Source organism: Apodemus sylvaticus, chromosome 10 (assembly GCF_947179515.1).
Source record: "Apodemus sylvaticus chromosome 10, mApoSyl1.1, whole genome shotgun sequence".
Lineage (NCBI taxonomy): Eukaryota > Metazoa > Chordata > Mammalia > Rodentia > Muridae > Apodemus > Apodemus sylvaticus.
Window position 1 is genome coordinate 39,319,176 of NC_067481.1, and position 24,790 is coordinate 39,343,965.

General features: G+C 38.5%; 1 protein-coding gene across 4 annotated transcripts in view; it reads right to left on the reverse strand.

The window, feature by feature from the left end:
* The window catches only part of Acaca (acetyl-CoA carboxylase alpha), a 267,019-nt gene that overhangs the window by 97,092 nt on the left and 145,137 nt on the right, over window positions 1-24,790 (reverse strand). For all 4 annotated transcript variants that reach the window (XM_052193828.1, XM_052193827.1, XM_052193825.1 and 1 more), the window contains 8 exons: window positions 23,337-23,450; window positions 22,068-22,181; window positions 21,016-21,105; window positions 19,461-19,579; window positions 9,560-9,583; window positions 6,831-6,974; window positions 5,916-6,012; window positions 5,019-5,126 (listed from right to left, as the gene is read on the reverse strand). In XM_052193828.1, the coding sequence (XP_052049788.1) occupies window positions 5,019-5,126; window positions 5,916-6,012; window positions 6,831-6,974; window positions 9,560-9,583; window positions 19,461-19,579; window positions 21,016-21,105; window positions 22,068-22,181; window positions 23,337-23,450 (810 nt within the window). The remainder of the gene's footprint in view (window positions 1-5,018; window positions 5,127-5,915; window positions 6,013-6,830; window positions 6,975-9,559; window positions 9,584-19,460; window positions 19,580-21,015; window positions 21,106-22,067; window positions 22,182-23,336; window positions 23,451-24,790) is intronic.

Here is a 24,790-nt window from a genome sequence, read left to right on the forward strand (position 1 = left end):
AAATTAGAAATAAATTTGAACATTGTTCCTGGGACCAAGTGTTAAAAAAAAAATAGATGTTATATTGATCAGGAGAGAACAGAAAGAGAACTCTGTAGAGAAGAAAGGGCCATATGAAGTCTTAGAACTAATTCACCTCAAGGTAAAACATACTGTGATGCTTAGTTTTGTCAGTGTGACAATCTAGAATCACCAGGGGAAGAGTCTGGTGATGGGGTAATTTTAAAAAATGGTTTATTTGCTTTTATTGTTTGGCATGGACACTTCACCTGAGTGTATAATCTGTGCATCTCATGTATGCAGTGCTCAAGGAGGCCAGAAAAGGACATCAGCATTTCTGGAACTGGAGATCCAGATAGCTGTGAGCTGCCCTGTGACAGCTGGGATTCAAACCCAAATCCACTGGAACAGCACAGTGTTCTTAATTTCTGAGGTATCTCCACGGCCCCTGTGTAGGGTAATCTTGATTACACTGAGGTGGGAAGACCTGCCTGGTGTGAGTCAACTTTCTTTAATGATATGAACTCTGATAGTTTGAGTATACTCCAGGGCAGACTCATTCCAGGGAGAGTAATAGAGCAAGAGAAATTACAGAGAGGAGGAGGAAGAGGAGGAGTAGGAGGAGGAGGAGGAGGAAGAGGAAGAGGAGGAGGAGGAGGAGGAGGAGGAGGCGGCAGAGGAGGAGGAGGAGGGGGAGGGGAGGATGAGGACTTACAGTTGGGTGGTAAGTGAGGAGAGGGAGTGAGATGAACATGATGGGGATGGATGAGATCAGAATAGAATGGCTAAAATTCTCAAAGAATTAATAAAATATGATTTGGTGGACTGGAAAAATGTCTCACCAGTTAAAGAACATGAATTGTTTTTCTAGAGTTCAATTCCCTTACTGGGCAGCTTACAACTATCTGTAAATTCAGCTCCAGAAGAACCTGAAAACTCTAGCCTCTGTGAGCACCTGCAATTACATGTATATCTCTACGGACAGACAGACACATATACATACAATTTTAAATACAGTTTTTTTAAAATAGTAAATATATAAAAAGCTGCCAGACTTAGCAGTACCTGTCTGTAACCCCAGCACACAGGAGGCTGCGGGAGAAGGATGGGTGGGTGACTACAGGGACAACCCAAACTAAAGCAAGTTGCAAAAGTTGCCCTCTTTAAAAGGGGCATTCAAAAGATGTTTAACAAGTTTTTAAACTTGGGGATCATTCATAGATCTATTTGGTATAGGCAAATAAGATGTTAGAAATCAACAGAAAACACTGGCTTTAAGATAGCCTCTTAAATGAGTCTTGAACTTCCAAACCTAAGCTTTCCTCAATGCTGAACTGTTCATTTACTTCAAGAAGCAAAGGAACAGTAAGTTTCATATGTTTTTAAAGGTCATTACAAAGGAGCTACATGGTTATAAGCAGGAAGGCAATCTCACTAACTGAATGACTTGGGAGAATTCATGAATAACACAAAGAGAAACATAAGTAGACTTTCACAGTCCTCAGCAAGACGGCAGTTTGATTATATTCCTTACTATATAACTTAGACAGTTTATAATCAAGTTCTTTTTTAATCATTAAAACTACATTTATTGAAACTGGAGAGATGAGTCAATGTTTAAAAGCACTGGCCTTTCTTCCCAGAAGACCTAGGTTTAATTCCCAGCATCCAAGTAGCAACTCATTCCCAGCTATAACTCCAGTCCTAGGGTACCCAACATTCTCTTCTGGCTTCCATGGGCCATAGATATGGTACATAAACATACATGTAAGCAAAACACTCATACACATAAACTAAAATTAAAAATTACATTTACTATTTGTGTGTTTGAGTCTGTATTAGTGTGGGTCTTGAGGACTGACTAGAGGTCAGCGGGCGTAGTGGCCCGTGTCTTTACTCACTTAGCTATCTTGCTGGCCTCCAATTCCTAACATTCAATAAATATAGGATATTTTTAAAACTTGAAATGTTTTTCTCTTATAAAAAAGCAAATTTCTAGGCCATTTCCTCCTATTTCTTGATTCCTAGTATGATATTACTGAATATTAATACTGCTATTATTGATAACATAAGCAACAACTAATAGGGAAAACATATTTTCTATAAACGAACTTCCATGATAAATTCCTAGGTCAAATATTAGTAAATTTTAGTGTAACAATTAAAGATTATCCACATTGTCATCATACTCTTCAGTGTAAGTAAACAGATACTGACATTAAAAAAAAAACCAAAAAAAAACATCATGCTAAAAGAAAGGAGATAAAGAGATGTTCTCTCGTGTGCTGAGCAACACTCTTCAGACACCAACAGAGAATTCCACTACAGCCGAGTCCTTCAGAGACAAGCATCAATAGCTATGTTCTGGCAAGGGAAGAAAATAACTTTAATAATGCCATGATTTAAAATCAAAATTGTTATTGCTTTTAAAATTCCACAAGTGGCTGACAATAACAGCAGAGCAACAGGATTCTGATTACATTGTAATAATGCGGGTCTCACAGCAAGTCCACAGCTATTACCCAGCGATTAGGCGTCATCACCTGGAGAAACTCCATTTACACTGACTGCTTCAATCTCCTCCACAAGTCATTTACAAATATATGATCCTAATTTCTATGAGAAAAAAAGGACATGCTGGGACTAGAAGATTATTTGGACAATTTGGATCAACCTATTTGATAGTTTAATGTGTGCCTTAAAAAAAAAAAAACTTTTTCTAAACTGCTACAAGTATGATTATGAAGTGAGAAACAAAACGAGTTATCACTCCCGTTTTTTTTTTCAAAATTGCTTTTCCCTCCTTCTCTTACATCTATTTTAAAAATGTGAAGATGAAAATAGCAAGTATTCTAAGATAAGCATCTTAACTGAAGTTTTCTCTAGGCTCACAGTGTTAGCATTCTGCCCTACCCTTCTAAATGTCTCAGGCAAGGACAGCAGATTTCCCTAGCTAGCTTCGGGGTAAGAACTCTTTGGATCACCATATAGAGGTACTCAATCCTTAGGGCACTGGAAAACAAAAGGCCTGAAGTTGTGAATACACAATCAAATATAGGTAATTCACACCAAAAAGTCTAGACAGTAACTTCCGCTGACTTATTCCATGAAATGGCTACTGCCGTGGACACCAGGACTCCTCCACTGAGGTCACTGTGGTACTGGCCAAAGAAGGTTGATTTTAGGTAAAGATAGTATATACGGTTTTTATAGAAAAAAATTACCAAGCCAGCGAATTTATTTGCTTCTCTGAAAGTAAAATCTCCTTGTGTTGGCCACTGCAAGCCCAAAATCAGTTTACCTGCCCTGAAATGTCAGAGTAAAGGCTGACTCATGTTAATTACTTCAGCACCATTTCCTGCCTAGGTATCTACCATGTGCATTACCTGATCTGAATGTCAAGGACACTCTTTTTTTAGAAGTCTGAATTAAGTTTTAAAATATTTACTGAGTTCTTCATAGCAAGTACTAAGTGCTGTCCCTTTAGATGTAAACATAAGGGTGTGGCTATTAAAGGCTGTTTTAAGAGCTTTAGCATCTCTCACATAGCATGAATACAACTCAGTAGTAGAACAGTAGTCTGGTTTGCAGGAGACCTGGGATTTCCATCCCCTATACCATTACTACTGTTGATTGATTACTGTCTTAAATACATTTATTCAGTTCCCCTAACTAAATTCTATGGGGATAAAAATGTATTATTTTCCAAATCTCTTAGATCTGGTATGAAAGCCTTAGCTCCATTATCTCCCGCTTGGTTATACAGCAGCATTAATTAACCTCTCAGAACTTGAGCTTTTCCATGTGTACAACCAGAGTTGTAACACCCAACTCATGCAAAACTTGTGAGATTGTAGAAAAGTACAAATAAATGGAGATAAAATTTCTGTATAAATAAACATCATTGTTGTTTTAAAAATGGAAGCTAGCCGGGTGGTGGTGGTGCACGCCTATAATCCCAGCACTCTGGGAGGCAGAGGTGGATTTCTGAGTTCGAGGCCAGCCTGGTCTACAGAGTGAGTTCCTGGACAGCTAGGGCTATACAGAGAAACCCTGTCTCAAAAAAAAAAAAAAAAAAAAAAAAAAAAAAACAAACAAAAAAAAAAAACAAAAACAAAAAAAGAAAATCCAAAAAAACAAACCAAACCAAACCAAAATGTAAGCTGCTGCCAGACAGTGGTAGCTCACATGTTTAATCCCAGCACTTGGAAGGCAGAGGAAGGTGAATCTATGAGTTCAAGGCCAGTCTACAAAGCTGGTTCCAGAAGTGCCAGGGCTACACAGAGAACACATGTCTTAGAAAACAAAAAACCAAAACCAACCAAAAACCAACCAACCAACCAAACAAACAAACAAACAAGTTAAGAGGCCATTCATCTCAAATACACAGGAGGCAAAGGCAGTCATATCTCTCTGAGTTTGAGACTAGCTTGGTATACATAGTGAGTTCCAGGCAGTCAGAGCTACATAGAGTCATCTTGTCTCGGAAAATCACAACAAAATGCCAAAATAACAATAATAAATAACAAACTCTACACACACACACACACACACACACACACACACACACACACACACGTATGTATGTATATATGCTGATCAAACAGTAATTTATACACTCAAATGACAAAGAAACAAAAAGAAAGCTGGAAGTATTGTAAATATTTTTAAGGGGGATGAGGGAGAACAGAGGTAGAACCTGCGTGGGGTTTGAGCACATGTCAGCAGGTGACAGGAATGAACAACAAATGTTCAAAACTGAAACGCTAGGAGAATTGGAAACATATTTTCTTTAAAATCATTTGAATATCTGAGGTCTTGTCATAAAAAGATAATCATTATAGATCATTAAATTACCTGGAAATTTTTTCTTAAAGGCAAAGTTAGCCATAGTCTTAAGAGTTATAATAAAAGACACAGTAATGATAAACCTTACAGGCAGAAAAGGATGAAAAGAAGGCTATGACGCAGCCAGCAGAAAGGAGCCGCCACCAGCTTTTACCCAATCAAGGACTCACATTCTGCTGGGTGAACTCTCTGAACATGGCTGCAAGCCTGTCATCCTCGATATCGCCATCAGTCTTGATAGCCACATTCAGAATGTGTATTGGTTCGTCCCTGGGCACCTGCGATCCAGCAATACAAACCAAAGAAAACGATGAGGCTGGCTGCTGCAGAAGCTGGAGGAAGCTACCTGGTAAGGAAAGGCATACACCCACGGGACACTCTGGCTTGCTACTCTGTAAGTTATAATAAGCACACTCAAACTGCGGCCCAACGGTCACAGCAGAGTTAAATAAAGCACATAAGACATCAAATGCTATAGCTTGAGGTGACTTCAAATCTGGACATGAACTTAGAAGTCACAGTTTCTCTATCTTTTTCAATAACAAAATGGGTGCAAAAGAATCTGCACGAGGGAAAGAAAGCACTGTAACAGCGCCCACTTACTATACTTACAGATCACCAAATGGTGCATTTATCAAGTCACGGGAAAATAGGGGAATAATCATTTACTGAGAAATTAATTAAGGGATTTAGTAAAAGGACACCTTTAAAAACAAAACATAGAAGTCCACCATTTCCTGAGGACTATGAAAGACGTAAGCTATCATTGCAAGGGAACTCTAAAGTAATCTTTAAAGCAACACTAGGAGACCCAGAGGCAGTTCTAATGGATACACAAATAGTGAAACACACTCTCCACTACAGACTTCAAAATTAATATAATACTTTATAAATGTAGTATTTATATCCATTTATTTTTTAAGTATTTTGAGACTACAAAATCAAGTAATATAACAAGTATAAAAAGTCGAATTCTTCTCTTAATAATTTCAAAGTCAGAAAAATATAGTATAATGAAAGTCCCACATCTGTGAGTACAAAGTGGTCTTCCAAAGGGAGCACCATACCTTGTCCTCATCATAGAGTGAAGTATGGCCAGACTCTGGGAATGTGGGGCTCTGGGGTGGAGAGTCACAGAAGCAGCCCATTACTTCATCAAAGATCCTATAAAGAAGAAAAAAAAAAAAAAAACCACCGGGAGAAATGTTCACAATAGAAACCCAAGTGGCAGGAAACTAATGGTGCTACGGTAGCTTAGGCTAAAAGAATAATCTACCCTATTGTGTGCACAACAGTCAACAGAATAGAAATACCAGTATCTAGAGATGACATGCAAAATATCACCAAGTGGCAGAAATTAGGAGGATGGATTGTTTAAACTTTAATAAAACATATATATTTTTTCTTTTAAGAAATGATATAAAGCTTTTTTGCTTTGTTTTGTTTTCATATGTAAGATATGTGCAGCCCTGTCACCATTGCTCTTAAAGCAGCAAAAGGATCCTGGGACTGGAGCAGTGACAGGCCAATGTAATTACCCCTCCCCCTAGGGTAATGCATCAGTATACATCAACAGATAGAAGCTGAATGCATTTAATCAAAAGATGTATCGTCTCTAGTGGGGCTCACTCTAGTGTTGTGTTTAATTTCTCCTGACATTTCACTCATCACAGAGCAGACAGCTTCTTCTGTTAGCTTCTGAGGTAAAGATGATTTTGTCCCTCACCCCCCATTTTTTTTGTTTGTTTTTTGTTTTGTTTTCCCCCGGACTAGGCTTTATACTGAAAGGAGAGGCTGAACAAGGAGTAGAATTCGAAAGGCATCTATCTCTCTGAGGGCATATATAATGAAAACTGTATCTCTTTGGCTACCTCATGGCTCTTCAGGGGAATCTTTATTTTTTCAGAAAAGTCAAACCTCCAAAACTAGAGGTTCATGGCTTCCCTTGTAAAGACAGGGAAAACAGTGCTATAATGCCTTACCTGACAAAATCTTCAAAGGTCCGGAAAGAAACCATTCCGCCCATCCGCTGACAAGGTGGTGTGAAGGCATTGTCCAACAGAACATCGCTGACACTAGCTACATGAGTCATGCCATAGTGGTTGAGGTTGGAGGCAAAGGACATTCTAAACAGTGATTCAATCAAGCACATTAGAAACGGAGCAAGGACTGGGAGCTTAACAAGGGGAAAGGAGTGTGGAGAAAGTGGTCATGTGGGATCAGGTTGCAGAGCAGATATGGTTTTTTTACCCACTGCAGATAAAGTGGTAAGATTCATGTTTCATTTGACTTTCTCAACACTATTGCTTCATCACTCCAAAATGTGATCAGACAGACATCTAAGGCCCACCAGGAATTGTGTGGTAGTCTTTACCCAATGATCTTTTGGATGAATGATATAGGGGTTAAAAACCATCCTGCATCTTCCCCATCTCCTCTCGTCCTTTAAAAAACAGTAAGCAAGCCAAGTGAGTTGTAGTTATTTACTATTTAAGATACTTTCCCCCTTGGGAATAGATTAAACATCCCCAGAAACAGTTTTATTAATATCACAGAATAATTCTAATGAAGAAGAATGAAGTGGTTTAGTAAATAACAATAGCAAGTTATTTATGGAATAGAAGTCCTCAAAAGGAACTTTATTGAGGTATTTACCTTTTCCTTTGGTCGACTGACAAATATTTATTGACTATAGTTCTCCCTTTTTGAAAGAGTTTGAATCCACATTGCAAAATTCCTTTTTATATTTAAGAACATTTGAACTATGGCAAAAATATCTATACCAAAAGCCTTATTAACTTCTAGCAAGATACAAAGGTAGAGCATTCGTCTCAAAGTATGTGTAAGCATGACAATCAGTTACTAAATGGAGATGCTTCAAGAGAACTGAATTGATTTGTTCAATCTAACTCCATAATGAATATGAATATTCTTTGATGCATCTCAGCAGAATGTACTCATAAATAATATCGTAAGGTATTTCTGAAGGACCAATCAGGACAGCCTGCTAGAAAGGACCAAGCTAAAGGATGCCTCCAGGATTTGTTTGACACATTACTGGCATATTGACCAAGCAAATTCAGAGTGAGATGATGAGGCCTGTTCTTCGGAAAACTATTCAAAACTCTCGCTGAAGAACACCACCCACAATGTTGCAGGAGAAAGAGAGCAATGTTGAACTTGAGATCTGAGGCTCACTGCAAGTCCTGTTTATACAAGGATGCTTTGTAAGGTAAGGATACTGCTCACACAGACTAAAGAGACTGACACTCCAGGGTTTTATTCTTTTGGTAATAAGGACAATAGGACAGAAATGTCATCATTTAGTAGTATTGAAAAACAGAAGGCAGAATGAGAGAAGAAACCATTGATACCATGGGTGAAACAAACGAAGCACACCTCAAGCAAGTCTTACACATGGTGCTCACTAGAAACAGGGATTCTGAGCTTATTAACTCAGAAATTATTATCCTGATTCCTAGGATCACCAAGTATACATATGCAACGAGCAAGTTTGTGAGGCACCTTTTCTATCTGCCTATTATTAGACAGGAAAAGAAGCAAAGGGTTCCAGATAATATTTGAAGGAGCCCCTTTACACCTAACAGGCTGTGATTGTGGCAAACATGGGGTTAAACATATTTTTCACTTGGCAGAACCCCATGGGAAATATATACAAGTTTCAGTTTCCTTCCATCTCTATGCTCACGGGCAAGAACAGCTAAGGTTGGCAGATCTGAACCAAGCTTCCCTCTTTGAGGGAGACCAAGGGGGCTGTAGAAGCACATTCGTTTTTTTCTTTCTTTCTTTCTCTTCCTTCCTTCCTTCCTTCCTTCCTTCCTTCCTTCCTTCCTTCCTTCCTTCCTTCCTTCCTTAAATAGAGCTATAGGACTATAATTTCTTTTAGTTATTAGTATTTTAAAAGGAAAGAAACTATGTAAGCCTATAAATATTGTCACATGTAGCATCTACAGAGAGTTTGCCACCAACTTGTCACTGCCTTAGCACTGTCTGGATTCTGTCCAATCAGAACTGCTGTCCTCTCAAACTTGCATGTGACCTTGCTTGGCTGAGGAAGCAGGAGAAATGCAAAACACATACTGAAATGCCACAATACTCGCATTGTATTTATTGGTTTGGGAACACAGTTCAAAGTAACAAAAGCTAATATACTTTTCCAATGTTACTCTTAGAGGTATAAAATAAAATGACTTTTATATTATGGTAACACTTTAACATTTTCAAAAAACAGTTAATAAACTGATGCAACACGAGATCAGCTATTTCTGGAATTTTACTCCTCTAAAAGGAGAAGCAAATTAAAGAAACTAATATTGTGAATGTTTTGCCAGGCTAAGAATAATCTTAAGGGTTTCTTCTCTGAAAGCCCCAAATGTAATGAAAACTTAGCAAGATGTTGCCAGCAACGCTGAACATTAGCCTGTCAACACACTCCCTCTCACACAGAGCTCAATGGGGTCTCTGCTGTACTAACACTTTTGAAGTACTTTTGGAACAGCTAAAGACATATTTTCTGAACAGAAAGAGTAACTCAGTATGTCCAAGGGGAAGATGAGGATTTCCTACTAGAAGATAATACATTAGCTTGTTGGCTGTAGTATGATTTTTTTTCCATGTTTCACTATTCTAAGTTGTTTTTTCTGGGGGGGGGTGGTGCTTTTAATTGGAAAAGAAACTAAGTATACGGTACCTGTTTAGCGTGGGGATGTTCCCTCTGTAATTAAACAACCACAGTTAGTTACTGATAGGTTAGTGAAAACCATAATAAAAGAATTGTCAGAGTAGATACAGACCAGTCACTAGGAGCTCCAGTTTAGCAGCTCTGGCATCAGCAGACATAATTAAGTGCTCATTACCCTTCAACCCCCAGGGTACCTCCAAAGAGGCTTCTTCCTGACCTACCTCACCACAGCAGCTGTTGAGGAGAGGGTCCAGATGTATCACCAGGGATTTTTTTTAAAACATAACTCTCATTACAAAATAATAATAATAATAATAATAACAACAACAACAACAATAATGATGATGATGATGATGTAGAGTAAAACACAGACTGGTAAAAAGTCAAGCTTTAGTATATGGCACATTATCTTAACCTGAAACATGAAATATGCTCCCTGACAAAATGTCTACAATATTCCTTGCTCCTATTACAAAGGAGCAATCAGAAGTTGGTTCCATGGCTCTTTCTACCTTATTGTTTTCTGGAATATGTAATAAATGTAAGGAAATGAATCCAGTGATACAAGTACCCTGAAATTCAGCCCCATTTTTCCACTCTGAAAGGTAGCACGTATTCTAGGGCACAGGAGCTTAAGGGCTCTGAAAGTCCTAAGGAATCTTAAGTTATACTAGTAGTTTGGTATAACTTGCTACAGTTAATATTCTTTAATTAAATGAGTGTAAGATAACTTTTTAATTATTATTAGCTTGAAAACTCTAGGCTTTTCACTAATGGTACCTAACTTTGACTAGTGTTAGAACTTCCTTATAAGGAAGAAGGTGCCAAACTCATGAAAGAAAGATTGAGCCTAGTGGCGAAGGCATGCGCACTGAGGTGGCAGACGGAGGCTCATCTCCAAGTTTGAAGGCAGCCTGTAGCCTCCCTCTACAGAGGGAGTTCAAGGACAGCCAGGGCTACACAGAGAAACCCTTTCTTGAAAAACCACTGAAAAAGAAAAAGAAAAAGAAAAAAAGAAATAAAGATAGATTGAAATACATAAAGAGGAAACAAGGCAAGACTTGCATTCTCTTTGGTATTTGAAACTATTTCTTGGAATTTTGATGTCAAACATCTCCAAACAGAAAATGAGTCAGACAAAAACTCTTTCTTTAAATGTTAAAATGGCAAAGGAATATTACCCACAATATAAGGGTAATGCAAGGGGGTTAACTGATTGGTATTTTAACCTTCTTACATTCTTTCATCAGCACTGAATCATTATGGAAATTTTTGGCACACAGAAGACTTAATGGATAGGACACGCCCGGGAGGTGTTGATGATGTGTGGGAATGAGGATCAGGGAAGGAAAACGATGCACTTTCCACAGCAGTGAAAGGAGCAGGAGAGACTCAACTGACCATATAAATAAAAGGTTGTGGCATATCACTGGACACAAACTGTATACTTTGCGTGATTTGTGACCAGCAATGCTCTTTGCATCAAAACTGTTTCAGAGTGAGCTCATAAGACAACAAGAGCTACCTGGAGTACAAATCCCTGAACCTTTACTGTCTAGATTCCTTGAGCTCTCACTTAGAGGAGAATGGGATTTATTTATGAGAAATTCTTAATTATAATGTACTTGGTCCCCAAGAATATAAAAACTATGCAGATTTACAGCAGAGCTGACTGTAGTGGAACAGAAAACTTACTGAAGATGGTTAAAAGAGTGCCTTACTCTTGTGATATAAAAGATCCTAAAGAATCTGCAGTCTCTTATCAGGAACCTCACTTCAGAGAGAAGAAAACTACAGCCAAAGCAATCTCTGGCTCCACTCACCTAGATTTGCAGAGTTTAGAAACCAGCACAATGTGAACTGTTAACAAACTTCTTAATAAAATGGACTTACTATTTCTATAGCTACCGTAGCCTCTTAGGGCATCTTCACAGGATGAAGGCAGAGTTTTCAGAACAAGATCTAAATTAAAAAGCACATCGTCTAACAACCCAAAGCTAGCTCTTCTCCACAGCAGTTTTCAAGCTCTCATAGGGAGCCTCCTGCTGCTTTGTCATAGAAGTACTCACCGAATATCACGGGGTGGGGGTGGGGGCAGTAAAAAGGAAGGAAGGAAGGAAGGAAGGAAGGAAGGAAGGAAGGAAGGAAGGAAGGAAGGAAGGAAGGAAGGAAGGAAGGAACATTGTCACTTAATTAAAAAAAATGGCTCCAAGTTAATCATGTGAGAGTCAAGATTGGCCAATTTATCCTCACTGGCAAACTAAGAATTTGGGGGTCATAAAAAGATGAACAAGAAGGAAAGACAAACTGTTTCTAAACAGGCCAATGCTTAGCCATATTCTTAAGGTTTCTTTATATAGTAGCTGATAGAATAGTTTTAGAATTTGATTAACACTGCCAACTATACAATATTTTGAAATACTAGAGGTCTACATTCATGGCCTATACAAAAAAATAAGATAAAGGTAAAATATTATATTTATGAAGCTAAAAATAAAATTTACCACATTCAACTGTATATTCATCATTTTTGATAAGGAAATCAACTATATTTTCAAGTACATAAATGAGCTGTTCAATTCTGCTGTTTAAAATATTCAACATATTTATTATGTTGCCATCTTCATTTATGTTTGGTAACTACTGAATTCACTCTCCCTTTAGTAATTTAAATTAGTTCCATTTTACAGATATGACAACTACACAACAAGATAGATCTATCTTTTCTAAAGATACTGCTCTCTATGGTGCCACAAACCAGAATCTGCACCTTATATTTTCTCATCTCTGTATTTAAAGCTAGCATTCCACACAATATAGACTTTAAAGACAAGACAGTCTTTTGACTCCTGACATTTCTTGTGTTAAGTTACTTCTCATTTTTTTTGACCTGCCTACCAAGTCTATCGAGGGAACCTGTATGAATACAAAGTAAGAGTTGCTATGTGCTATCTGAATCCTTTCTAATTTGACAAACACTAACTTCTCTGGCAGGTGACAGTTCTTTGAACCTGTACACCACCCTTTACAGTTGAATTTCATTCTGTTTGATTTTAGATGGCCGTACATACATATTTTAACATATAAAAATGTTGCTGGCTATTTTGTCTTCTAAGTAAAAGAAAAAGCAAAAAGAACCCTATATGAAAATCACGGGGATGCATGCAAACAACCAGTCATTGTTACACCACGCTGTGACTGAGAGCCAGCACAGGGCAAATCTTTTGAAATCAGGCAGCAAAGCAGAAACAGAAGAGGTCAGCTGAGTAACCTGCTAGCAGTCAGTAACAACAGTACCACAGAAGAAAGAGCAATTTAACTGGCTGTGACCAGTGGTGGTCTCTTCATGTGACTATATTTCAGCAGAAGAATCCAAATCAAGAGCTGTAAAACATGTCTGAAACATGAATTTCCCTTGGTGTCCCTCTCCAATCTCCTTGACGTTCCGATGCCCTGATTCCATTGCAAAGCTTGAGTTTACAATGAAATGATCATTGCCTCATTCATTTGCAGCCTCTTCTAAGCCCCTTCTTTGCTCTGCTGGAAGATTGTGCTATTCCTGAAACAGGAATGCCAACAGGGTTACAGTACATTACTGCTGCCTGCTGTATAATTAGCTACAAACCCACAGCACAAAACTACAGGGATTTACAGATGCCCTGGATTCTGCTTTTCCTTCCCTCCTGGAATCAGCTAGTCTTCCCTGACAAGAAGGGACCTTGGGCAACCCTAATGATATATTGAGAGCTTTAAACTCGACTCTCCAATCTTACGAGTCCTGAGTGCCAAAATAACACAGCAGAGACAGGAAGCTGAGCCATGGACACAGGAAAGCACTTTGGTAAGCACTTAAACCTGCTGAGAATCTTCTCTTCTGCCAGATGCTTGCATCTTATCAGCAGACTACGCTGAATGAAGAAAACAAGCACTGTAGGATTATATCTATTTATAGCTTATTCCAGCCTGCTAACTACAGTCAAGTGCTCCCACTGCTAAAAGTCCTAAAAGTTGGATGACTTTGGAGTATCTCAGTACTTTCCAAGAGGGTTCTAATCTCTGGATGTCAGAGATTATCAAAGTTCTCAAGAATGGAAGCAGGTTGCTGATTAGTCACATGGATAGCCTCTCATTTCTAACTTTAAGATCTTTAGAACACTGAGCAACAGCTGAACACCTAAGGTGCCAAACCACTAAACTCAGCTATGAACAAAACATGTTATCAGGAGAGAGAGCACAGCTGACCTCTTTTGGATATAAGGCCTGAAAAAAGCACAGTACTTGAACCTAAGTGTCTAACACAAATGAGGAAGATTTACAGGAATGAATAGCAAAGAAGGTGAGATGCAACTTAACTAAAGTATGAATTTCCATCTAAGAACTAGGTGGAAACACCAATAGGTCCTCACCCATTATAAAATATGTATAGAAATATACGACAAGTATATAATACCTCCATTTCCAACATCAACTTTGATACTTAGATGAATAACAAATCAATTAAAAGTTTTTAAAATTGCCCATTAACTACTATGTGTTACATACGAAATTTATTCTGAGTTTTAAATTTTGTACTCCCAGCTTGTCAATAATATAGTCATATGCAATCAAAGAATTTATAGTATAATGTGCTTTAGATATATTTGTATAAAATAGCTGTATTTTAGAATATTAACTTACACAGAGTAACTGAAGAACATTAAATATGTTCAAGGTTAAGAGAAATTCTAACAAATTGTCAAAAATAAAAACATTAGGATAATGGTTCATATAACAAGGCTTTGGCATTTTTAGCACCAGTGAGTGATACCATGGGATCAGAAGTAGAAGGGGGAGGAGAGAGGAATGGGGTGGCTCGAGGAAAAGACGGGTACAAACCCGTCTCAGGCTCTAGACCTAAGCCTCTAGAATGGCAAATGACAGAAGCTTGAGCTCCAGGATCAATTCCTGTCAAGAACTAGCTGTTCAGTAAGGAGCTTGGCTCACGGACTCTGAGAAGCAGAGAATGAGCTCCCTGAAGTAGACAAGCTGTATCAAGCATCCCCATATCAAGAAAATGATTGAAGAATCTTACATACATCTCCCTCGAGAATAACTGCTAAACAGCCACAAGCTACAATAAAAAACTGGCACTTAAAATTATATACAACAGCAAATAAAATCTAGATTCTAAGGTTTAGAAGACAAGCAGAAAATATACAAAAACAGACATGTGTCACAGGTTTCTAACTATTCTTTAGCCACTGTACCAGAAAAGAGAATGAAAAGAAACAGGTAACTCCAGCCCAGGCAGCGGTTGTTCCTGAGAACCTGAGTTTGATTCCCAGCACCCACATGGTGGCTCACAACCTCTATAATGCTGGATCCAATTTTTCAAAAGATCCAATGCCCTCTTCTGGTCTCTGAGGGCACCGGGCATGGGCATGATGCACAGATGTATATCGAGGCAAAACATCCACATACATAAAAATAAAATAAATAGAATCTTAAGGAAAAAAGCCTATGGAAACTTTGTAAGCCGATTGACCAAATGTGCTAAAAAGGAATTAGCACAATCTGTTCTTGGCCAGAGTGGCCCTACTCATTATAAATGTGCTTGTGCCTATGTTCCAAGAATCTAAACAAGTCCTAACAAAACATGGGCCTTCGATTCAAAAGACATTTGCGTTTTCCTGAATGAATGCCGACAAAAACAACAACATCCACTGCGGCTGTCAGGTTACAGCCAATGATCCATGTTCTAGTGCATTGTACTATGGGAGTCAAATCAATAGGCAAAAACTGAAGTGAGAATCCTACCAGGTAACCACATAGTTCTGTTAGCTATGGCAGCTTACAAAGATATTCCTAACTAAGTGCTGAACAATATAAATCTAGGACTAGGAAAGAAAATGCAAAAGTAACTGGTTACATAAAATGTATATTTTCATGCCAGATATAGTGGTGCATGCCTGCAATCCTCTTACTCAGGATGAAAGCAGGTAGATCTAGAGATCAAAGTCATCCTCAGCTGTACAGTAGCTGCAGACCAGCCCAGGCTGTCATTAAGAATTTGTCTCAAAATGATACAAGCCCCCAAAACAACATTTTCTTCCCAAAGAATTTGTGTTAACCTCAACTGGGAGAAAAGGTTATAATCTGCTTTGCATGGATATATGTATGATTCTCTATATCTCTATATCTATATCTGTATACTCTATTTTGACAGTCATTATTGAAGCATGTGTCAAATATTATAATGTAAATCTGCATCTGGTATGGATAATTCCTACAACTACTAATAATAGCAACCTAAGAGGTATTTTTCTTCCTCTCTCCTAGGGACTATACCATAAATGTAACAAAAGGACTCACTATTATTGTCCTAATTAAATTTTGGTCTAGGTTTGAGCTGAACGGTATGGAAGTAACTAGCTGAATATGGCTAGGGAACACTGGACATGGAGCTGGTCTGTATTGAGATTGTTACCCAGGTAAAATTAACTGAATTTCAAGGGCTGAGTATGAATAAGAAAATAAAAAACATTACATTAATAATTTTTACTATATATTTAAAAGATATTTCACACTTATTGGTTTAAATGACTTATTAAAATTGTTTCTTTTTGTGCTTTCAAATGTAGCTAACAGGAATTCAAAATTATGTATGTGGTGTGAATTAGATTCTACTACATAGTGCTGAGTATCAGAGGAAATTTACAGTCACCAACAGGACCCTAATCCAAAATGAGTAAGAGTATGGAAGGCAGGATACCAATATGTGCATTTTCAAGGTACTCCTTAAATAATTCCAATAATCCTTAGAACAGAAGGGAAAAAAAAATTGAAGCTAGAAAAATGAGCTAAGCTTTTTTAAAAGGTGACCGGGCTTATTGTAAGTCTTCAGCCTTTGTTTCAGCTGCCAGGAGAAAGACTCCAAATCCTTGGAGTTTCCCAAGCAGTGGGAATGTGTTTTGTTATTCATGCATCCCATCTGAGCTTATGCTAAGAGGTCATATGACTCCAGATAGAAGCTACTCACTAGAAACACCAACCATGTGGTTAGAGGGTTACGGCTGTATGCTAACCTGACCTCTGGGGAGGTGAGACTGAGTACATTCAGGTGGCCTATGATTTGCTCAATCGTGCCTAAGAAATAAAACCTTGATAAAAACCTGACACAAGCTTGTTGGAGTTTCCTGGCTGGTGAGCACAGTGATGCTGAGAATGTGGTGTGCCTGATTCCACAGAGAAAGAACAAAGAAGCAGCATCTGAAGCCCTCCTACACTTCCCTCCAGATGTTTTATTTGCCTGGTCCTGATCTAGATTCTTTACAACTAAAATAAAGCGCAATGGTCACACTGTAACTCTAGCAAGCAGAAGACTGAGGCAAGGAGGACTGTGAATTGTGGGGGGTGGGAGTGTGGGGCAGCCTGAGTTATATAATGAGAGCCTGTTTCAACAAACAAAAATTTGAAAAAACGACAATAAAATTGTGAAGCTTACTTATTAAACTGAGAAACTGTAGAGACCACCAGCTCTGTAGTCCACTGGTCAAAAATGTGGGTGGCCTGGGCTGTTCCATGGAGGGCTGATAGTTTTTGATCAAACCAGATTTGGGTAGAAATCAAAATAAAATTATAATGCATCAATTGGTATCAGAATACAGTTATAATTTCAGATACATATATAAACAAACAAATATAAAATCTTATCAAATGTTAAATCAAGTAGCATATCTGTAACTTTCTGAATGAGCTTTTCTCTAAAATTAAATATATCATTTCATGACCAAATCTTATCATCTGATCAAAAACTAAAAAAAAGGCTTTAGAACTTTAAAAATGTATGCATTTTATAGATTTGTGTGTGTATGTGTGTGTGGGGGGGGTGCGCATGCATACAAAGTTTGCCTGTCTCTTCCTCCTCAGCATGGGGTTTTAAATGCATGGCTCGTACTTGGCTTTAATGTGGGCACTATGGACCTAAACTTGGGTGTTCATCTTTGTGTGACTAAGCTATTTCCCAGCAAATTTTATGGTTTTCACAAAGAATATTTATCTTCACTTGTATAAGTTATAAATACTACTTCTACTAATAGTGATGACATTCCTGTAGCTTTAATATTGCACACATAATCAAGGAAAACATCAGCAGCTATAGATTATACTTCTTTTCAAACATGAGCTTTATCCATAGGCATGTTTACATTATGGATGTTGGGAGGGACAAGAATATTTTGAAGCCAAGATTTACTACCTTTATGTAGAAAGGTGAGTATGGCTTCTAAATGAAACAGTTAAGCATTTCAATTTCCAGTCAACTTTTTTCTCCAAACTAGACATACAGCCAAATTGTAAAAGATGTGGCTAGTGTGATGACTGTCAAGGCATTTGCCAGCCAAGCATGATGGCCTGACTGGGCTTAATCCCTAGTTCTACATGGTAGAAGGAGAGAATTGACTCCTGCAAGTTTTCTTTATACACAGATACAGACACATAAATGTAAAAAGTAAGGTAGGGTCAGAACAATTCACACAGCCAGGGAAGAAGTCAGGAGGAGCCCTGCAAGCCGACCACAAATCACTGCCACAGGAAAGAGGTAGGAGAAAAGCAGGAAGGGAGGGTGTCTTGAGAATTACAAAGCATTAAGTATAGCATGTAGTTCTCTACAATTATTCAAGGAATGCAGGAAAAGAAAGAAGACCTGATATGGAGCCCGAATGTGCCACAAGTACTTCGCTGCTCGATGAAGGACAACCATTCGTTTCTAGAAAATGAGATTCTGAAATCCATGGAGGCAAAAATGTACTGAGAGATGCTTGCTAAATCAAGGATATATGCTTTTCTCTGCCAGCCAAAAGACATTTTTTGAGGTGGAAAAGTGAAAGGATCATCTAAGACAAAGAAGAGATGTACTTTTCCTGAAGATGCCTCTGTTCATCTGCCGACCTATGCTGGATCAACAGTGGCATCCAGTGGCCAAAACTCTCAGCACAGACTTCTTTGTCTCTAGAAAGGCTCTATTGCTTTGGGTGAAGTGGCAATTCAGAACAAAACAATTTCTGGTGTCTATAACTAAGGATCCCCAAAGACATAGTGGTTTGTAACACCAGCAAAGGACCAAGGCAATAAAGAAGAAATGGAGAGGAGCAGGGTATGATTGGCTGTGGTATTTTTATTTCCTGTGGTCTTACTAAAAACAATAAAAAATACAGGATGCATGGCATGGAATTCTTGGAATTTCATTGCCACAGAATATTTTTATTAAGTATATAAATAAATTATTTTCATTTTAAACCCAAAGCCAAACAAATTTACATATGCATATTTTAAAGGACTTGGGGAAAGAAAAATAATGGAACTAGATGGCCAATTAAGTCATTAATTTATATTCTAGAAGTCTGATTCTTGAGTATGACTTTTAAAAAAAATGGCTGATGAAATTACAACCACTAAATTCAGGTGTCAGCGTTACAGGAGGCAGAGACTGCTCAGGTGGACCAGTCTACAGACAGCACAAGCCAAAGCAGAGCCTGCACAAAACATTGCTGCCTGTACAACCACTGCCTTATGGTAGGGAGGGTCCGGCAAGTCAAATGTTCCTGGCAGAAAGAAGAGAAGGAATAGAAAGAAGGTAGGAAAGAAAAGGGGGGAGGGGAAGGATGTTTTATTAATTACATATACAAGCAAGAATGAACAAGACAACCCTGACCGTCTGTCTTAACTAGACCATACTGTATCTCTCCAGATTAAGACATAGGCATCAAGAAGCTCCTCTTTCAGGGTTCATTCAAGTCTGCTCATTTGTTTATCTACATTTCTTGCTACAAGCATCAAGGAATTGCCATTTGGTACCCCTCTTAACTGTACCTTACACCAGCTAAGGTACAGGTCGGCGGCTAGCTCAGGTGCATGTACCAGCTCAACTCACCTGTTTGGATGGGATGTGGGCAGCATGAACTGAAATTCCACCACACAGGTATTGTCCTTAAGCTGACGGTGTTGTACACTGTTGAGTTCATAGGCAATATAAGCCCTTCGAACATATACCTGGTTAAAAAGTAATCCTCAGTAAATACACTTTGAAACAGAAATGAGGACAGTGTCTGGATCAAGGAAGTCTTGAAATGACGCATCTGTTATGGAGATGGCAATTTGCTGTGAGAGGGGGCAAGACCCTGAACATAATAACATGCTTTAATTGTTAATGCTGGGGTTTTAATGTTTTACCTATGACTCTGACTATAGCGAAATAAAATGAAAACAAGGCAGCACCTGGTGGATACCCAGGGGCATGGGAAATCTTTCCCATTACCTTAAACACTGGAGGTTTTATCTTTAGCAAAAGACACCATACAGAATCATAACTACTAATTTATTAGCATAATGATTCCAACAGAAAATAGAGTAGTGAGAAAAAGAAGAGGCGCTGATTCCAGGCTACTTTGGGGAATAAAGAGGGAAAACAGAAAATCACCATCACGTTCAACTTCTTATCTATCTTGTATCCCGCCCCCAATCATACTGCTCCAGATCAGTATTTAAGCATTTCCATCCTCAACCATATGCAAAAGCAGGAGGCATAATGTGACATAACAACTCAGACTCACTAACTTGATTCAGTACTTAAAGAAACTGCAACAGACTGGATCTTTGTAAAACCCAGCAGCCCACCTCCCGCCCCATACACACACACTTCATGTTCAGTTTGCCAAGCACATGGAAAGCTACATGAGGTTCTGTCAGCATGTGAGACACAGAAAGAGGCACCTCACTAGATGGCATGAAAGCCTGGAAAAACACCAAGATATTTCAAATATGTGCTACTTTACATTTTACCCACAGAATACAAATAAAAATTATCCAAGAAAGCTAGCAACAGACTATGTGATGTTCTACTACATAAAATCATTGAAAGCACATCTCTTTCCTACTTTTAAAATAGATCTACTTGACAATGTTAGGGAAGTATTCAGGGTCGCAATTTTTGTGTTTAACGAGGTGGTGTGCTGTGGTGCAAAGGTCTTTGGAGTTAGGCTGACCACATTCAAACTCCTCTGCTTAATGTGTGTTTTGTGGGCAAGCTCCCTAACCTCATAGTCTCACTTGTTTGTTTTCTCGTTTTAACTTTATAAAGCAGCTGTAGGATTAGATGAAAACATAAAACACCTAAAGCGCAGTTCATTAAATACTACATAACTAAAATTTGGCTCTAATAATAAGGTAATATATGCAGATCAACCATACAGCTCTCACTTATGCTCCTGTGAGTCTTAATTCATTATAAGATGGAAAAATTCAAGTACCTGGCAGCTGTTTCCCTGTTATTTGACCCAGAAGCTGGCGATTAATGCAGATAAGACAGCAGGCAAAGCACCTGACTGTAAGCATTTAGCGTTCCAGAAGAAAAGAGCAAGAGAAAAGAACTGACAGACATAAAACTCCAGGAAAACCACAGAAAGGCTGAGTAACACGCCAGCACTCACCTCCAAAGCCGCCATCCTCACCACCTGGTTGCTGTGGTAAAAAAAGTTCGGGAGGACATCAAAAATAGATGTTTCCGATAGGATGAGTTTCTAGAAGGCAAAAGGATATAGAAGTTCTCAGTGAGATCTAAGAATTCTGCTGGTGAATGCCATGCATAAGCATAACGTTTCTGGTTCTCCTTCCTGAGCTACTGTGGAAAACAGAATAATACCTTTTCCCACGGGGTTGCCTTGGGGATTATATTGGTTAAGAAATGTAAAACTGTTAAAAGTGTTTACTGAAATATGCCAATAATATGCCAATATATGTAGGTGCTTATGAGTATTGCCATCTGGGACCTCTACTTGTGCTTCCTAAATACCACCTAATACTCCACTATCAGAAATCCCAAGCTTGAAAGCTAATGGAAACCCTAGATATCACCTACGAACCACATAATTAAAAAGATCCCTCTCAGCTTCTAGGTTCCCTAGGAGGAGTCCTACAGAAAGCATGGATCTTCCTTTGGTCAGTCATAACAACAGTACTCTGGTTTCCCACTAGGAAAACACAAAGGCACCCCTGCGAAAATGATGTTATTTATAAAATTGTTGAAGTCCTTCATTTGTAGCAAAATTACCCAATAATTTTATAAAATTGGCTTTTTATACAATGTAATACTAAGCATTTAAATAAAATTAAAGTTAAATTAATATTTAACTAGCTTTGTCTCTAGAAGAGGAAGAACTATCTCTATATAGCACATCTGATTCAAGCACCAGAAATCAAATAATGCTGCCAATTAATTCTGGTGTAGAATGTTTTCAAAAGATGGAAACTTCAATAAGACACTTCTATCGAAGAAGGCTCATTTGATTTTTAAGGCTAAGCTATGATCCTGCAACATTTTTATGAAAAACAAACCCATAAACATAAATCATTTCTAAAATTCAAGGAATGAAATTTCATGACATAGAAGTCAAAATTAATTGATTATATCTTTAATTGAACAATGGTTATGGGAATAAAAGGAATAGGAGTGTGGAGTGGTAGGAAGGGGCTATTATAATACCTGCAGGTTCTCAATGCAAAACTGGTGTCCATACATGTCAATGGCTGATAGGAAGATAGACTCTACTTGGTTATGGCGAAGCTCATATGATGGCAAATGGGAAGCAATAAGAACCTAGAGTGAAGGCAAAATAAGAGCGTAAGTTCCTGAGGGGGTGATTATTCTAGGCTCCTATTAAGCCGCCTGATACAAAGGCAATAAATATAAATCTGTAAGTGAAGGCATCAAAGATAAAACAGAGACCAAGTAAAACAACTTCTAGGTCCTGTAGCATAAAGTCAATGCCACCACACACTGAATCTCAGTTGCTTCTCACCATGATTTGCGCTGTGGACAATTTCCCATAAGGGTAGGGGGAAGGGAGAACAAACAGCTTCAATCAAGTTCTATCAGTGTATGTGATTTACCTTTGCAAAGCTGCTAGTCCTGGAGACTGCATGACTAGCTGTTAATTGGGAATCAGGTCTGGCAGGAAGCAGCTGTGAGGAAGGTGGATGCAGTATAGCTAGCCTTTTACAAGTTTGCAGTAGAAAGGGAGGAAAAGCTGCTTTGACAGCCCCAGGTATTCAGCACCAAAGAGAAGGCATCAGGAGCTAACGCTGAAGGGTGTGAGAGCCAGAACGGAAAAGCAGTGTCACAAACAAACGGAGTCAGTAGGACCTGAATATCCTCAGCAGGTCACTGAGAGGTTCAATAACTTTGAGGAGTTCAGTGACATGGATACAATTGTAGAGAAAGCAGAAGGTCACTGAGCAGCTTCAAATGCTGTGTCCTTGTCAATGCCCAGGCAATGAAAACACAAAGGGAGTGCCAGCTCTCAGCTTCCCTGCAGAAACCTTTTGGAATGGAAATGAGGACTACAGGGTGAGGCTAACTGGACTTCTCTGGGGCTGTTCCGATTGCTAGTGCCGAAGATTCAAGTCATTATCTTTTGCTTTCCACACTTGATTGTTTTCTATATACTTATACCTTTTCATCTGTTTCTAAGCTCCCTTTGGGAAGTAAAAAATACTGAGTTTATTTCCTTCCCTCAGTTTCCTTTCCTCCACGTGACCCTGGTTTAGGACTATAGTGAGGTCTGTGGAGAAGACAGGAAACAATACCAGTATTTTGTAATGTGAGAAATCCAACATTAACCATGTCCTTTGTCTTTAAATAATCCTTCATCGCATGAAAACATTGCATAATCTCTGTGAAGTGCACTGTGTCTAGAACTGTCCAGACTAAGAAAAATATCATTCTTTCAAAATAACCAGCATCTGCTCTTACCTGACGAGCACGCAATGCCACTTTAGCGTTGGTGGTCTTGCTGAGTTGAGTTAGCTCTGTGAGGATATTTAGCAGCTCATCAGTAAGTGTAGGGTCCCGGCCACACAACTGATCCTAAGTGTTAAAGTGGAAATAAACACATAAACTTACATCACAAAGAACTCTGAGGCACAAAACCTGAGAGAAGGAAAGGAAATAGCTCTGCCTCTGAGCTGCATCTCAGCACTGTTGGCAGCTCCTCAGTCTCCTTCCCCCTTCTCTTGACCATCAGCCATTTCTGGAAGAATTTCTGTACCATATTTAACCTTTTCTCATCTAAGGGAGCCTCTCTTTGTCCCTGTCCAGACTGTATCACAGACGTGAAAGCATGGGATTGGTAAGTGGGCTCGCTGCTCTTGCAGAGGACCCAGTTTTGGTTTTCAGCACCTACGTGGCTCACAACCATCTTTAACTCTAAGTTTCTAGAAAATCTGACACCCTCTTCTGGACTCCAAAAATACTAGACATGCATATAGGCAAAAATACTCACAGACTCATAAAAGCCAAAACTAAATCATGCCATACCAATAACAACAGCAGCAGCAGCAGCAGCAGCTGCAGCAGCAGCAGCAATGGACTTTTGACCTTTGGAATAGACATGCATTTCCCAAAACATGCAAGATCCTTAAAACTTTCCAAGTCACAAGCCAAATACTTTTGGACTATTCAACACAATTATGCTAGGAAGAAGGCATTTCAAGATCATATGAGAAAATGATTTCTAACACTAGATTCTCTTACCACAAACCAGTCAGTGGTTTACTTCAACTGTCAATAGTCACAAAACACATAATTTGTATTTAAGGAAGTAAAAGTATTGTTTTTATCCAACAATAATGAATAATGAATGAATAAAATTAAAACTAACATTGAAGTAAAAATAAGTCCAGGATTCTGTTGAACACATAGCAAACTACTAAAGGTCTTAACCCACCTATCCTAAGCATAAACAAAGAAGAGAAACTCTAACTCAGTCTCATCTTTTGTGAACAAGTAATAAGCAGAGACAAGACATAAAAGGACAGAAGCAAAAAAGAGATGCTAAGAGCAGGAAGAGACCAAAATAAGTTTCCCCATCCCACTCCTTTTCCTTTCCTAAGGTCCCTATGATGTATAAACACATTCCTGTCTGGAGAAATTACTTCAATCATCAGAACAGCCCACTAAAATATCTTAAAACACAGTAGTTGTTCTGGGGAAAATAACAATTCATGATCTTTGCAAATGACTAGACTAAGGTCCAATAGCCAAAAAAGCCAATGTACTGAAATAAAGCCAGTTACCTCTCTGACCTGCAAAATTTTTTGATAGTGAATAAGCCCTTTGAAAGAAATTGAGCCTTAACGTAAGGAAAAACTAAGTTATCCTCTTGCTTAACTACAAACCATATTCTAACCTAAAAGAAAAAAGGCACA